The 16,482-nt window shown below is 38.1% G+C and overlaps 1 protein-coding gene across 7 annotated transcripts in view; it reads right to left on the bottom strand.

Annotated features, from left to right (window-relative positions):
• The window catches only part of COL19A1 (collagen type XIX alpha 1 chain), a 187,409-nt gene that overhangs the window by 58,038 nt on the left and 112,889 nt on the right, over positions 1-16,482 (bottom strand). For all 7 annotated transcript variants that reach the window (XM_032104736.1, XM_032104741.1, XM_032104740.1 and 4 more), the window contains one exon: positions 6,511-6,564. In XM_032104736.1, coding sequence (XP_031960627.1) covers positions 6,511-6,564 — 54 coding nt within the window. The remainder of the gene's footprint in view (positions 1-6,510; positions 6,565-16,482) is intronic.

Below are 16,482 nucleotides of genomic sequence, written 5' to 3'. Positions count from 1 at the left end.
TTAAAGCTGGCAATCCAGAACTGGGACTGAAGTATGATGACACTGCCTAGATGTCTCAAACACTGTAAACGTGCCATGTTGAATCCTTGACCCAGGATTACTGCAGGATCCTGAAATCCTGCAAGGAGTCAAAAATAAGAACTTATTCTACCTTTGCATTTGACACCATGTACCATGTTTCTTTTACTGTTTGTCCACAACTGAAACTGCTGCAGCCACACAACCCAGGAAGAACTTAATGCCATATCTGCCATCAACCCCAAAATCTCTGATATTATTTGTATATAAAATAAATTATTTTTGACAAGATGAAAAGTACATTGTACATGCCACAGTTTCGAAAAACAGACATAACCTTAAAAACCCCCAGAACTGTCCCATGACTGAGACAGTCAAGGAGAACTTTAGGCATTTGAGTTGCATTCTTGACTGTGCCATAGGCTTTGTGTTACCAGTTCAGTATTTCTGTTTTCCAAAAATTGACATAAATTTAGTAATTTCATCGTTCCGTCATTCTTTCTATGATAAAATCTAGTAAAACAAGTGTACAACAACAGAAAATCTTTTTATTCAAGACTTATCTTCCTAAACCGTAGTCTCTTCTCTTCCACAGTTTTACTACACTAATACAGTGGCATACTCAACTCTGAAGTCTCTACAGACAAAAAAAAGAACCAGCAGCATTGGCTTGAAGGTGGAGAAGCAATGAAATTAACAACAGTTGAAGAATTATTGTACCAGCAGTTTCTAGCTTTTGAATGAGAATTTTGCACATCTGCCACTTTGAAGCTCACTTGAGCGGGATTTCCTTTTTCTTCTTTACTATCAAGTTGTGTAATTGAGAGGAGTGAAGCGCCCAGAGAGTACAGTTGTATGAATAAGGAAAGAACTTAAAATGTGTCCTGATTGTTTTCCAAAATTGCAAACAGGTTTCAGATGTTATTTCTACAGACAGGAAGGAACAGAAACACAGGTGCTTAAAGGGAAATAGCTCCAAACAGTGAAATTACTGGGGTTTACAATATATTTTCCTCCCTTAACTTTTATAGTTCATCTGCATTTCTGCAAAGATGAGACTGCTGAAAAAGTCTATGCAATCTCACAGTCCATGCATAAAATGGGTAACAAGCAAATTGCACTGGTTGAATCTCAAAAATAGGCCATTTCAGAGAACACAGCCTGCAAGTGACTCAGTGCAGTTACTTCATCCTTGTATTTCACATTGGTGCCTGCCCATTAAAATGAGACACTGTTTTTCTGTTTATTTTAACGCAAAACATTGTGAAACTCATCAGGGCAGATGTGTGATATTGTATAACTATTCTAAAGTGCAAATGGAAAAAATGGTGAAAGCATGATGTCTGCCACAATATAATATACGAAACAAATTACATTTTGATGCAGATAAAAAAACTTAATGCATAGAAACGAGCAATATGACCAATCTTTGCCAGCCATTCCCACACTATCCTGTAAGTATTTTCTTCTAGGAAGCAGCTGAAAGTCCAGGAAAGCCAGAAATGCTACTGACAATTTTCATTTATCTTTGCTTTAATTTTTTTTTTATTGTAATTAAGTGATAACATTCACTCGCTTTCAAAATATTGGTAGAGGAATGACAGCATTTCCCAAGGCAGAGGAAATGAAATTTCCAAGGTGAACTGCTGGCTACTTAAGATAACTAGTTTGGTGGCACTGACATATGTAGTGAATCACAAGACCAAAAGTGTATGTAATTAAATGAAGAAGTTCAAGTGAACTTCTCTACTGCATCATATGAAATGCAGACAGAAATAAAACCCTATTTTAATATAAAACTTTAAAAACTAAAACAAAGTTCATCTTCCAAGCAAAAATACTTGAGAAGATAAAAGATATGAAGTTCAGCCTCTTGCAAAGGTACATGATAAACTGAGTGATGAGCTTCAAGGGCTATAGCAATTGTGAAATGCAAAAATTACATCTATTGGTTGAAAACAATAGCTTGGTTTTGCCGTATCAGTTTAAGAGAATGAATAATTGTGATTACAGTTTACTAGCCTGTGATTTAGCACACCCTAAGTTTCTTTCCCACCTCTGCCACAGGTAGGTTGGACAAGATTGTGTTTGTCCAGAACAAGCAGTCCTCATGTTTCTTTACCTTTACAAACCAATGCTGATAACATTTCACTTCTGCCAAACAGCAGCTGGGGAAAAGTCAGAGCCACCTCAAAGAATGCTGTTATACTGGTGCAAGTCTGCAGCACAGCTCTAGCTTAGCACCCTTTTGATTTTAAAAACAAACTAAATCACTAAAATAGGAGATATTGAGGAATGGAATTCCTCCAGTCATAACAGTTCCAGTAGAGACAGAGAAAATTAGGACAGGAAAGATAAAGTTTACCCTCAATGGAGAAATTAGTAAAATTCCTTTCTTCTGTCTTCTAACCCATCTATATAAATAGATATACCTGCTGAATGACGTTAAGGTAAAAGTAAATAAATAAATAAACCCCCAACCTCAACAGTGACAGACATCAGGCAGCTATTTTCCAGGCAGAACAAACAGAAAAATAAATTTTCTCCTCTTAACAGAACACTACACAAAGTGAGGGAGATAGTAATTCAACAACCCAAGACCAGAAAACTACTTTGCCTAAGTAAAGAGTGCAAACTTGGGCCTGTATATCCTTAGGCCAAGGATACAAAGGCCAGGTACATTTCACATATTATGGCGTGGGTGACAGCATGGTGAAACAGACTGCTCAGGAAGGTGGGGGAGCCTTTCTTGCTGCAAGAATGATGCTGGAAGATGATTCAAGAATCATCTGGACACATTCCTGTGCTTTCAGATGACCCTGCTTGAGCAAGGAGGTTGTATCAGATGATCTACAGAGATCCCTTCCAATCCTACTAATTCTGTGATTCTGTGATTTGCTTTTAAAATGGTGTAGTATCTAGAAAGTCAATGCGTTATACATAATGCAAAACAAGCTGTGGTCTGCTGGGGACCCCTTCTGTGTTGCTGAATCATATAGACTTTTGTTAACAGCTATGGCAGAAGAAAGAAATCAGCTCTGTTCTGCAGTCTGATCAAAATCCTTTTCTTACAACCTCATAGCATCCTATTATCATAGCAATTCATTTTGTTTCATAAAATCAGCATTTCAATTTCAGTGAAGAGCCACGCCAAGCAGGGTAACAGCATATGACAGTCTCTCTTTCAGAAGACTTTAGAAGAAAATGGAAGTAGGCAAATATATAAAATACATTTGAAGGGTACAGAGATATTAATTTTACAATCACAGTTTTCAGAATGCTTGTGAGAGCAAAGTGAATGGTGAGTTTAACAGAAGCTTTTCACTGCTATCCAGGCACCTTAAAAGTGGAGAAGGGGTCAAAATGCACTAGAGGGAGCTGCTGCTCTACTTGGATTCTTGTCTTCTGCACAAATTGCTACGCATTGGATTGAGACAGGTGTGAAAACACATCCCGGCACTCCTGTACTGAAATAACAGAACAGTACTCAAAAACAACATCAGACAGCAAGGATGCATACCACGAATTTTGAACCAGAAGGGAATCAAAGAACACTTCAAAAGTCTATAATATGTAATAGACTTTAAACAAATACTCAAAGGGGGAACATATTCCATAGGTTTACAAAATATTTTTTATAGCTGATCAATAAAAATCCTCATTGACTCCTTGCCTTTTGTGTGAGCACAGGATGTGCTCCAAAGGGAAAAAAATAACATAAAAGAAAGGATAAGGAAAAAATGACACAAAAGAAAGGATATCTGGAAGAAATTTCATGGAAAGCCCCACTTTAACTGAGTAGCTTCATTACCAGATGCCAATCAACCTGTTTCTGACAGTGATATAGGTTTTTAACCAAAGCTGTGCAGATGGTGTTAAGGGACTAGAAACTCACTCCAAGCATTAATTTTACTGAAAAAAAATCCCCAGAAATTAGGTTAGGGAAGAAAAAGAAAAATTATGAGATATTGAGAGTAGGTTAGAAAAGTCTTAAATGCTGCCATACGACAGGTAGATTTTTGACCGCTAGCAGGTGCTTTTACACTCCTGTCACATGAAAGCACAGCATGTGTGCTGACTGCAATTTTTGTAACTTTCCAGTTTTCTTTAATTTTACCCCCAGTCTTTTCCCCACAAATCTCTATCTGCACACACTGTTATTAGGACTGTCCTTTATAATAAATACCCTGAGTATTGTATCATGTCCACCAGCTTCTTCCTCAGAGAAGCAGAACTTTCTTTCTCACGGTTTTTGTGTTTACTTTTTTTTTGTCACTACTGAGAATTTAACTGTTCTAAGTTAAATACTTAACATCATGGCATAAACTGATAAAGTAAATGTATTAATTTCAAACACACACTGTATACTGTAGCTACCCTAACAATTAATGACTGAATCTCCTTTTTCTCAAAAACGAATTTCATATTCTTTTGAAACATCAAGCAAAAACAAAGATTATTTATACTGGAGTCTAAATTTTACATTCTCAGTCAATACCCTGTGTATGCCAAACTTATGACAGCAACCACCCTGCAGGTGTGACTGTTCTGTTGCACTTTGGAAAGGCCAAAGTAAAGGCTAGCAATGCATCCATGTGCATGAAGAAGCTGCTTACTATTAGGAGAGAAGGGTAACTGGAAGCACAGCAAAACTAAATATGGTTCGAGCCTTGAAAAAGAGAGGGAGAACGATGGATCATGCTGAAGTTTTTTTGGTGCGTACAAGCTGTGACACTTGAAATATGGGGATACTGCCAGTGTATGTTAGCAGGCATCACTGCTTTTGGAATATGCCCTTTCTATGTGTTTTGCTCTCAGCCTTGGAAGAGGAACACAAGATGGTGGTATAGCTGTATCCAAAGCGAGGAGTGCATCAAGATAGCTATACCAGAAACAAATACTTTTAACCAATATTTAGGCCATGGCTGCTTGAGGAATGCTTTTCTTTATGTAGTGCTAGGCTACAGTACCCAATACAGAGTTCCTTGTAGTGACGTTGCCATGCTGACAGAGATTTCCACTTGCTGTAAGAAAATCTGAGATATGTCTCAGTAATAGAAGCGCAATTTAGCTTCCACTCAAGATTTCTGGTATATCTGTCAAGGATCATACATCTTCACAAGCCTGACCTGCCAGCAAATCTAGGATGGCAGAAATCTATAACAGAGAAACAGCTTTTTACTGGCTCACAAAAAGCTAAGTAAATTAGGTCTAACATTGACCTCTGCTATGGTTTGCTTTTTATCCTTTAAAGGTTATATTTGGCACTTGTATTAAGAAAGATTCTACATCACTCCTTTCCTCTGTTTGGCCTCCTGCAGTCTGCAATACCATTTCAGCAGTAGAACTGTGCAAAAGACCCAAACAAGCAAGACTTCAATGTTGACTGTATGCAAGGGAGAAGAGTGAGAGGGAGGGATTTTTGACTGTTTGGTTTTAGGCAGGATAAATGAATTCCATCATAAATTCCTCTTTCTGAACACATTTTGCAAGAAAAAATTATTGATGAAATCTATGCAGTTTTTGTTTTGGATGAGGGTAGATGACATCTGTTTCTTTTTAGTCATTGTATCCCATGCAGCCGGGCATTATTCTCTTCTCTACATATAAGACAAGGTTGAAGCATCTGAATCAAATGTTCAGATGCATAAACCACTAGCCTTTATCCAGGTAAGAAAAAGAAGGGATTATGAATATTTTGTTTTATATTAAGAATGTAAAGCATCAGAAGTTTACTTAATCCACAAATAGCTGTTTTGTATTTGTGCATGACAGCATTTTTACAATACAATATATAGAGAATTTTACAAACATGACCAAGTCTTCCTCTATCAAAAGAAGGCTGCATTCATTGAAGACCAATAAACATCCATGCCTGACTTGAATTTTAAATCCTTTATATTTAAAAAAAAAGAGAAGAAAAAATCCCAAAACTCTTAGATCTGAGCTAAACCCTTTAGTTCTTCATGTTACAAATCCTTTCATAAAGTAATGTATTTCTTAATCTTTTTAATTCTTCAGTCAACTCATTTGAACTACAGCTGAGTGCTCATTCCAGTGCTGGGTATAATCCTCCCCATCATTCAGACACTTGGCACATGCTTTACTCAGTCCTTCATCTTTCAAATTACCCCTCTGAGACAGAAATTATCCCTTCTTCTACAGAGCATCACACATTTTGCAAAGGGAATGAATGCACAGTATTCACAGTAAGCATACATGGCCAATCTTTCTTTGAAATGCCGATTTCTGCTTCCTCTGCTGATGTTTCCATCTTGTTCTTTCCCTCCTGTGTAGTCCCTTATACTTGTGGACCCAGTTCTTTTATTTTTGCTGTAACAAAAGGCTACCTGTAGTAGCTGTTTGATACAGCAGAGTACACACAGATCAATCATTTTCAACTATAATTATGATCCAGTGATCTGCTATTCAAGAGTTAACAAAGTCCAAGGACAGAGTGAAAATTTCCCATTCCTCTCGTTAGTTACTCACAGGAGGTCCTGGTGGCCCCGGTTTTCCTGGAAGGCCTGGTTTGCCTCGTCTCCCCTGGAAACAAAAAATTACAACAGACATTTATAAATGCTGTGGTTGGGGACTGATTTGGAATAAGAATGTTAAGATTTATTGCCTTATGTATTAGCAAAAAAAAAATCAAAACCCATCCCAAATGAATACTCTGTATCAGTCACTGCAACACTATCTAATATGAGTCATTCTAGGATTGCTCTTAATAGTTATGACAAACTCTATTTGCATCCCCGTAACATTTATTTTCACGTTTTGAAGCTTTGTCTCAAATGCGAGTGCACATTGATATGGTTGTTAACAAAGTATCTTGATGAGGTGTAAAGAAATTATGTTTGTATGAATACACTGGAGCTTGGGATGTTAAACTGTGCTGCAGAAGTCTGACATGCACTGTCAGTACATATGTGCAGTATAACCCAATTAACAAACACCCATACCCTTCTCTGGGATGTGATAAAGAGCGCAAAAGCCAGAAATTTATTTGCAAAAACAATTCACCTTCTTTGTGCAATTACTACCATGTGTATATATAATGCACACACAAAATCATTTGCATTAAAACTTAAAGTCCATAAAAGTCTACTTAAGGGAGGCTTTCCACTCAGTTTCTAAAAAAACCATGCATATGTAACTATTACAATTTTTTAGTACAATTTGCTTGAACAACTGTTTTCACATATGCTTTTTTTTTACGAAGATCAACACAAAAATGGAAGTAATTTACAGGAATTAACATCTTGATTGCCAAGCTGAAATCTGATGCACATTTTTTAGAAACAACAGCTGAGAACAACTAATATGTAGGTGCAAATGGCAAAGAAAAAATGTATTATATCCATTAAGAGTAAACTTTCCCCTGGCATATGGCAAATGTAAATTAATGTCAAGCACTAGGGAGATGTCCTGGTGAAAACTTGGCTTAAAACGTGAAAAAATCAAAATTCTTGCTGACAGTTCGCAATTAGCACATAGGGATATTTCTCTAGGCAATGGTCCCTACTTCCGTATTTTATTAAGTAACAGTCTCACATATACTGTGAGTCTCACATTACTGCAGAATACTGTAGAAGTATTCTCAGGAACAGAAAGTGAAATCCAGTTTCGCTATTTTCAGGTGAGAGCCCCGATCTGTAGGAAAGCACTCTCATGCTCTACATTTCATAAATCTTGATCTATGCTGAGGGGAAGATGATGTCAGTAAGGGTGGAAAATCCCTCTCCCTCACACCCTGCAGCTCTCCAGGGTAACCTCTTGTCTGGAAGCCAGGGACTCTCCTGAGAGCGGTAGGTATTCGAAGCACTTCAAGCTGAAGAAGAAACAGAACAAAGGTTGTGTGGCTGTGTTTCAGCCATTGGGTTGTGCCATACAACATGGACACTGCCACCACAGCTTTATGAATATCCTCAGTCAGTCAGTGTGTTTTAAGGGCAGCGTGAAACAAAACCACCTCAGCATATTTGGAGTGCCAAATTCCTGGGTCTTAACTAGCTGAGACATATGTTATGTGCTGAGCTGTTTAATCCCACCAGTACTTGCACATGCAGGGCTCTAACTAGGGCAGCTAAGGGTAAATTTTTAGAACCAAAATACAGTGCTAGGTGCCCAGGCTGGGCTCAAGACTCTATTGGCCCTAACTACCTGCTCCCAGATATCCTCTGCTGTGCTAGTAATACTGTCCCTGCAGCCCTGGGACCAGCTAGAGCTGGGAACTCAGCCAGCCTAAGGTGGGGTAGGTTTTGACTTTGGTCAGCTCATTGATGCAGTTCACTGAGCAGATGAGGATCTTGCCTGGCCTGACAGGGCACAGCAGCAGGAAAGGCACACATGCACAAGGAAAGGGCACTGCAGTTCTCTACATCTGTACTTTTGGACTGATCTCTAGTCCGGAAATACAGATGGAAAGTAATAATTCCTGATTTTTTTAAAACAACAAACCAGTAAACTTCCCTTAGAAAGTATGAAAAACAGATTGAGAGGTAATAATGCAATAAACAAAGATAAATTGCTCCATACTTTTAAAATAGTCCCTCTGAGTTATAAAGATCTACAGTGTTGACTTCTTGAAGCACCTTCCTTTTCCTGTTTGAACTTATTTAAAGTATCCTGGGGATGACACTTAAAATCATAGCAGTCTAAACAAAGTATCAAGGAAGTGTCAGGATGAAGAAGACAGGGCTTTGACTGGCAGACACAACTGTGAACGAGGTGTTAATTACACAGGAAAACATGGAATATGTTGGGAAGGCAATTTTATCTCTGTTTACAAGATGAACTAAAATGTGATTTATGACAGCAAAGACAAAACTTGATGAACTTTCTGAAAAAACAGTTATAAAATATAAAAATTGGGGGTAGTTATTTTTCACTGTCATTTATTAATTACTAGAACACATACCCAGTGAAACACAGAAGAAACATTTGCCCCACTTTTTATCCCATCATTATATTTTTAGCCATTATGCAATGTTGTATGTAAAACAACCACACAGAGCAGTATGAGGCATACACTATTTATAGAGTAATAAAAGTCCTTTTTTTGTCTCCGAGCACCTTTATAAACTGTCTGGTGTTTTAAATTTAATACAGAAATATATGAAAGGCCACTATCTTTCAGCAATGCCTCTCAGATACAGAGACTTCGATGGTAGGAATACCCAAAGCTCCGCCTGCTTGTCAGCACTCCTGCTTCTCTATGACTTCTCAGCATCATCAGGAAAAAAATAAAATATATACTATAGTAACAGTGCAAGCAGAAAAAATTAGTTCGTATTTTTGTTTAGGGCAATTAAAACAATTAGAAGAATGTTTTTGACAAGCCCATTATGATATTGCCTTGAGCAGACCATGAGCCAGACCATGACTAAATATTTACATCTTGATTTTAGAGTCATCCTTCTGGCAACAAAGAAGTGAAAAACATCTCAGTGTCCTCTCTGGTTTGTAGCGTGGGCTTAGCAGAGAGCCACAGTTCCCATCTCCTGCTCAGCAGTGGGCTGTGGCAGCTCCATGAGAGCCATACTCAGTACCACACTGCTGTGCAGAGGGCTGACAGCCCACACAGGGACCTGTTACCTTATTTAGCTGAGATCACTGAGCAAATATTGAGGTTATAAAACCACTCAAATTTAAGTAAATGTCCTAGGCATCACATTGTTCCTTTAACTAAATAAAAAATGCAATACCACCTACATTAACTTAAAAATGATATATGGTGTCAACAAGTTGTCTAATGCTACTTAGAATATCTGAAGAAGACCAAAACAGCTGCTGGTTATTTCCTTTGTGCTGCATATATTTTTGCCAGCAATCAATGTGAAAAGAAGTTTTCTAAATGTTACTGATATTGTATGCTGTCCCCTTGACCCCTGAAATGCCTGACCCCAGCTAATTTGTACAGCAGGCTACTTTCCCCTTTCCCAAAGGACAGACTTCAGCTAGAATATTCAAATAACAAATCATTCAAATAACAACTGCTTGGTTAGGGGCAAAAAAAGATAAAATACTAAAAATAAAGTAAATGAGAAATTATGTGCTTCAGGAAACCCAGCTGAGTGCCTAGCTGAAGTACATGGTCAGCTGCATTCTTTATTCCTCTCTTCCTTCACGCCTTCTGTGAATTGAAATGACTTGATGAGCTTTGCCTGACACGAGATGGAGAGCAGTTCAGAAGAGAGGCTCTGGCCATCCTTCCATAGGCTTTGTGCTCTGGTTCTGACTGCTGCCCCTGGGCACTGCTGCAGGTCCAACACACAGTGCAAGAATTCAAAATCTGTATTGTAACCCACTGCTGTATCATGCCCTATCCATCTATTCACATCTCTCTAACTTTAGAGGAGTAAGATCTCTAACCCTAGTGTTTAAAAATAAGCTGTGGATTATTTAAGGATAAAATCAAGCAGTTATGTACGAACAGACATGATTTATGGAATTAATAATTTAAAGAATCTACACTTGAGTGTGAAGGCAAAAGTTCTTAGAATAAGTCCATGTGAATTTTCAAGGGAAAGTGCTAATTAGTGGTTCTTGAAACACATCATCACATTTCAAAACAGGTATTAGTTCTAGGGAAAGTAGATATCTGGGCTTTAAAATCTTAACTACTGTAGTTGTTATGCAAAATGAATGAGGTTTGTGGAATTTGTTTGCCAAGTTAACTATGATTCTCTTGGTTAATCCTCAAAACCGGACTGACAAAGGCACAGATATAACCGAAAGAGGAGGTGGGTGGAGAGGAAAGGCCCTGGTCTCAGAGTGCCTAACCCACAGATGCCTGTCAGCGCTTTGGGTATCTAAGTGCAGCCACAGGAGTGGAGTTCTGGGCAGCTAAAAAACAGTTTCTCCAGATGCCCAAAGTTGCCACCAAGCAGCCAGAAAAGTTCCAGGGCCTACACTAACTCAGATTGCAGCAAGAGTGGGGATATTCTCTCCCCTAAATTGAAAATCTATGCTGCAGACAATGAAACCTTTCAACTTCAGTAATACAGTGTTACGACTTGAATTTACTTCAATCCTATTAACTTTGGCCTTGAGGACACGCTATGGTAACCAGTATATTACAAATTAACCTCTATATTAAATGTTAAACCTGAACAAAATCACAGGAAATAAGGCCAGAAGGCAAGAAATTAAGCTGTTTGCAGAAATCAATTGCAAGTCTGTTCCTCATATCGCACTAAAACCTTTCACAGAAACATGGGTCAGAGAAGAATAGAGCACACAGAACCTAATCCCCTGTTTTGGGACAAAAGTCAGTAGTGAGCTCCTCATTAATGCAGATGCACTCCTGCACTCAATCTTGGGTTTCCAAAATAATTTTAGGAATTATTTACAAAATCTCTAGCTTCTTCATTGTGACATTAATAAAATGCTAAAAGGGAATCCCTAGCCAGATTACATAAAATTCAAGTGCATTTAACAAACAAAAAAAAGGTCCTTAAACAGGCAGAGCAATGCTGAGAAGTCGAATGCCACAACCTATTTTGCCAACAAATCGCTAGAAAAAATCCATCACAATTTTTCAAGTGTATCCATAAAAGCTCAATTTTAATTCAAAATCACTCAAAGAAATAACTTTCAACTATATTTAGATAATTTATACCTTAGTTTTTAACTATGAGAAATAAATTCTTATTCTCTCATGAGTCTATACCTTTTGCTAAAAGACATCAAAAGAAGTATTAGTAATAGAGTACTTGAAAGAAAGTCTGAAAATTCTAAATGAGCCTCTTAAAAGCTAAACCATTTCTGCTATACCATTAAAAGTAAGATTTTAATTTCTACAGTGGAAATTAACAAGGGAAAAAAAACAGAACTTTTCTATTTGACAAATCTGTCTTTAGCATTCTAAATTACAATGTTTTCATTCCATTTTTAAATGCCAAAGTGGGAAAAGGAAATATTTTTAAGCTGTATCCTATTTTACTGGAAATGTACTTCAAGGTAGAAACATCCTGGGGAAAAAACTGTTTTACGTTAAGCATTTTTGGACTATTAAATGTCAGAGTGAAGGAACATACAGAACTCCAACTTAAAGAGGAAATCAGATTGGAACTTTGCATGTTTTAAAATAACTTACATTAAAGTCAAGTAGGACTGAGAAGATTAAAAGAGATTCCAAAACTCCAGGGCTTTAGCTGTGAAGAAAACATTTTGCATTGTGCCAGGAGGCTAACCTGCAATGCAAACGTTATCATTGCTCTGTAAATTTGTTTTATAATTGGTTAAGTACAACATTTACTCACTGAACTAGAAAACAAAAATGTCAAAGAAATATTTAAGTTCTATAATTCAGATAAATGCAATCTGAATTTAATTTTGATGCCACTCTAAATAATTATGGTAAGAAAATCTAACAGCTCTTCATCTATTTATTTATGAAGATTTTCCACTTTGTCAAAATAACTTTATTCATGCTTGATTAGAAAAATTTGTAATCTCAGAGAGTAAACTGATTATTAACGTAAGGCAAATACTGCAATTCCACAAGGTCCCAATTTGCAATTCCACTAAAACATGTAATTTTAGTGAAAACAGTGATGAAATACTAGATATGACAACAGACTCTCAGTTTTATGACGTGTTTAATCTATTACTAAGATAATGCTAAAATAGCTTCCTCTTAAGTGAAGTATTTGGTATTATAAACACAACTATTGGAAATAAGGAAGTTCTTTTAAAATATTTACTTCAGGACATCTGCAACATCCCAAGGAACACAGAGTCAAGAATACGGCTGTGATATTGTGGAAAGATTTGTAAATGCTTGAACCCAATTCACCACTGGAACCAGGAAAACCACCATGATGGAAAAATAAAAGACTTTTAAAAAATCTTATTAATCCATAGAAATGAAGTTGTTGGCAGCTATGCTGAGAATAAGCTAGAGCTAGTCAAATAAAAACCACAAAATTGTCTGGCTTGGAGGAAACTCTTGAGATCACTTAGTATAATCCCAGTCTTCAAGCAGGATCAATTGTCCAGGACTGTGTCTACTTCGCTTTTGAGTATCTGCACAGATGGAGGCTCCACAACCTCTCTGGGCAATCTGCATCAGTATTTGATGAACTTCATAGTAAGAAAGTGCTTTCTTGTGTTCAGACAGAATTTTCTGTTTGTTTTTTTTTCTAATTTTTTGCCCATTGCCTCTTGTCCTGTCACCAGCTGCTACTGAGGTAATACTGAATGTATCTTCCTCTTCTTTATTCCCTCACATCAGGTACTTATACACTGATTAGATTTCCACTGAGCCTTCTCCAGACTGAAGAGTCCCAGCTCTCTCAGTCTCTGCTTCCATTAAAGCTTCTCCAGTTGCACCTTGCGGCCCTGTGCTAGATCCCCCTCAGGAAGTCGGTATCTTTCTTGAGGTGGTCTCACCAGCGCTGAGCAAAGGGGAAGGATGGATATCTCCCCTGACCTGCTAGCAATGCCCTTTCAAATGCAGGCCGGGATATCATTGGCCTTTTTATGCCACAAGAATGCACTGCTGGCTCATGGTCTGCGTATTGTCGAAAGAGTTCTTCTACACAAAACTTTCTTCCAGACATTTTGTTCCCAGTGTATGCTGATATCTGGGGTTATTCCTCCCTAGATGATGAATTTTGCATTTGTTCTTGTTGAACTTCATGTGGTTTCTCCTGCCCCAGTTCTCTGCTACATTCCTCCCCATTGTCCAGGGGGTCAATGAGGACACTGGGCAGTACTAGCTCTAGTAGTAACCGTGGGATACACCACTAGTGACTCGTCTCCAACTGGACATTGTGCTATAAATGACAAACCTCTGGACTCTGTTTTTCAATCCACCTCACCATCCACCCATCTAACCTGTACTTTGTCTGCTTGTCTATGAAGTTGACAAGATAAAATTATGAGAGATAATGTCAAAGTCTTTGCTAAAGCTGAGGTTGACATCCACTGCTCACCTCTCATCCACCTAGCTAGTCACATCATAGTAGAAAGCAATGTACTTGTTCAAGAAAAATTTCCCTTTCAGAAATCCATACAGACTATCCCAACCACCTTCTTGTCCTCCACGTGTTTGGAAATGGTTTCCAGGAAGATTTCCTCTTTCACATTCCCAGGGTTGATGTGAAGCCTATAGGCCTGTAGTTATCTGCACCTTCCTTTGTGAAGACAGAAGTGATATTTGCTCTTTTCCAGTCTTCAGGAGTCTCTCCCAGTCACCATGACCATTCAAAATAATCAAGAGAGGATTGTAGTGTGTGAGGCCCTATGGACTTAGACAGCTGTGTCCTTCATCTGGGTACAAAAGTCTGACAGCAAACAGCTATCAGTGCTCCTTCAGTAGCACTTGGGTCCTGTGCCTTGTGACCACCATCTCTAAATACATGCATGCTGGACAGAGAAAGTTTGCTGGCCTCTTCTTTGTGCCCTTCTGCATGAACTGCTGTGCCACCTGCTGCATCTACTGGCTGCTTGTGTCACGGCTGCAGAAATTGCTCTTGCAGAGTCCTCATCCAGCACAGGCCAGAAGGGGCCTGACCTCACTGCTGCAGCACCCGCTGCTCAAGGACAGCTGGCAGAGTTTGCTAGAAGCTGCTAGAGCTACCCTTACCTTAGCCTCACCTGGAAACAACAGGCATCCTCAGTATCCTCAGAGGCTTCCCAGAAGTGTCCAAATCACAAAAAAAGTGCTCAGGAGCTCAAGAAGGCATCAAGGGAATCATAAAGAAGCAGAAACTGCTGCACAAACTGCTGTGTATTTTAGCTGCATGCTGGGCCTGGCTCTTCTATAGGCCAGCTGAGAATACAAAATCACCCTGTCTAGATTTCACAGTATAGTTGTCTAACAAAATTGCCTTGATCCTTCGCATTAAGAAAATTTTTGGAATTCACTGAAGCATTATATTTTAAAAATTGAATCATTTTCAGAAAAAAATAGTATTTATAACATCAAGTTCAGGGACAATCCCTGCTACAAAGATATCCAGCTGAAATTAAGCATTACTTTCCAAAACATTTGGAATTTTAATTTGGAAATATAAACTTCATTGCATTTAACCCAGTAAAGGCAGAGTCTGGAAAGCTCCATGCAACCTGTAAACTATAGGTAGTAGAAATTTTTAAGGATACACAGCAAAATGACAAAATTATTTGATGACTTTGGAAAATTCTTTGCATGGGAGCTGAAGGCCCCTAGTTGAATTTTTTTCAAAAATTAATGGAATGGTGACTTGATTATAGAGAAAAAACTCTAAATACCTCTTCAATATAAAATGACATTCAAAAAGCCCATTTACTGGAGGCTAATGGAGGATTAGCTACATGCCCAGTGTAAAATAAAATACATATTTTGAAATGTATGATTGACAAGAAACACTGGAAGAAAGGAATCAAGGAGACTTGCAAACAGTCTGTTGTTAATGTTCTTTCAAGTGGAAACTAGACTTCTGCAAAAGATGTGCTTACCTAGAAAGTGCAGGATTATTGAGAGAAATAATAGTTCTGCACAACACAGGGATCCAGGAAGATGGCGTAGTTGTCCCCTGTGGTTTAAATTCTGTGCAATGCTAGGTTAGTAGTCAATCTTACTATTTTTTGTGGGTCGGTAATATTGGACCAGGGACTTTTCTGAGTAATGTGTAATTACCTTCTGAAGCTCCTGATGTCATTCTGAGCAGTTGTGTAATAGTATCAAGTTGCTGCAGCAGTAACATGCCTTAAGCCAACGTGAAGGACACTGAAAAATTATGGATGAACGTAATGCCTGCCCACAGAGTGGTCTAGTATTTCTCATGCTGGAATGAGGGAAAAGGAATGAGTAGCTGTTTCTACTGGCCCATTTCTTTCAGTGACCAGAACTAAACCCAAAAGCTCCTCCTGAGTAAGGTCTCATGTCTAACACAAATAACTTCTTTGAGGATAAAAATCCCTAAAAAAATTATAAAAAGTCACTACTTGTAGAGCAGGAGGAAACACTAGCCTTTTTTAAGAGAAGCAAATGTTTGAGGACTCCTTGAGCCCACAGGAAAACACAATGACTAACAAATGTGAATGACATTGGGTATCTTGGCAAAAGGAGAAACATAAAGAGCTTATACATGCTTATACAAAATTTAACTGCATTCCCTGATGACATTATCACAGCACAGATACCCTTTAAATGAGTATTATATAAGTCTCAGGTTGACTGAGGAATCAGAAATAAGTTCACTGTGTGCTCTCTGAATATGGCCAGGTTGTGATGTAACCAGGTTATGACGTCTTCTGCTGTGACAATTACTTTTACCTTCAGAGTAAAAAATATTGAATATTTTTTGTAAAGCTACTGAAAATTCTAGGTAGTTGCTTTTCTGTAGATGAAGCGCAGTAGTAAACCATGCAAAACTGAAAGCAAATTCCTTCACTTGATCTTGAAACTCTGTTCCTCTCTTTTTAGTGCTGTGCAAAGGAAACAAGCTATGTAAGTCTGAAGATCAT

Source organism: Corvus moneduloides, chromosome 3, assembly GCF_009650955.1.
Source record: "Corvus moneduloides isolate bCorMon1 chromosome 3, bCorMon1.pri, whole genome shotgun sequence".
Classification (NCBI taxonomy): Eukaryota; Metazoa; Chordata; class Aves; order Passeriformes; family Corvidae; genus Corvus; species Corvus moneduloides.
This window is presented reverse-complemented; position numbering and strand designations above follow the sequence as displayed.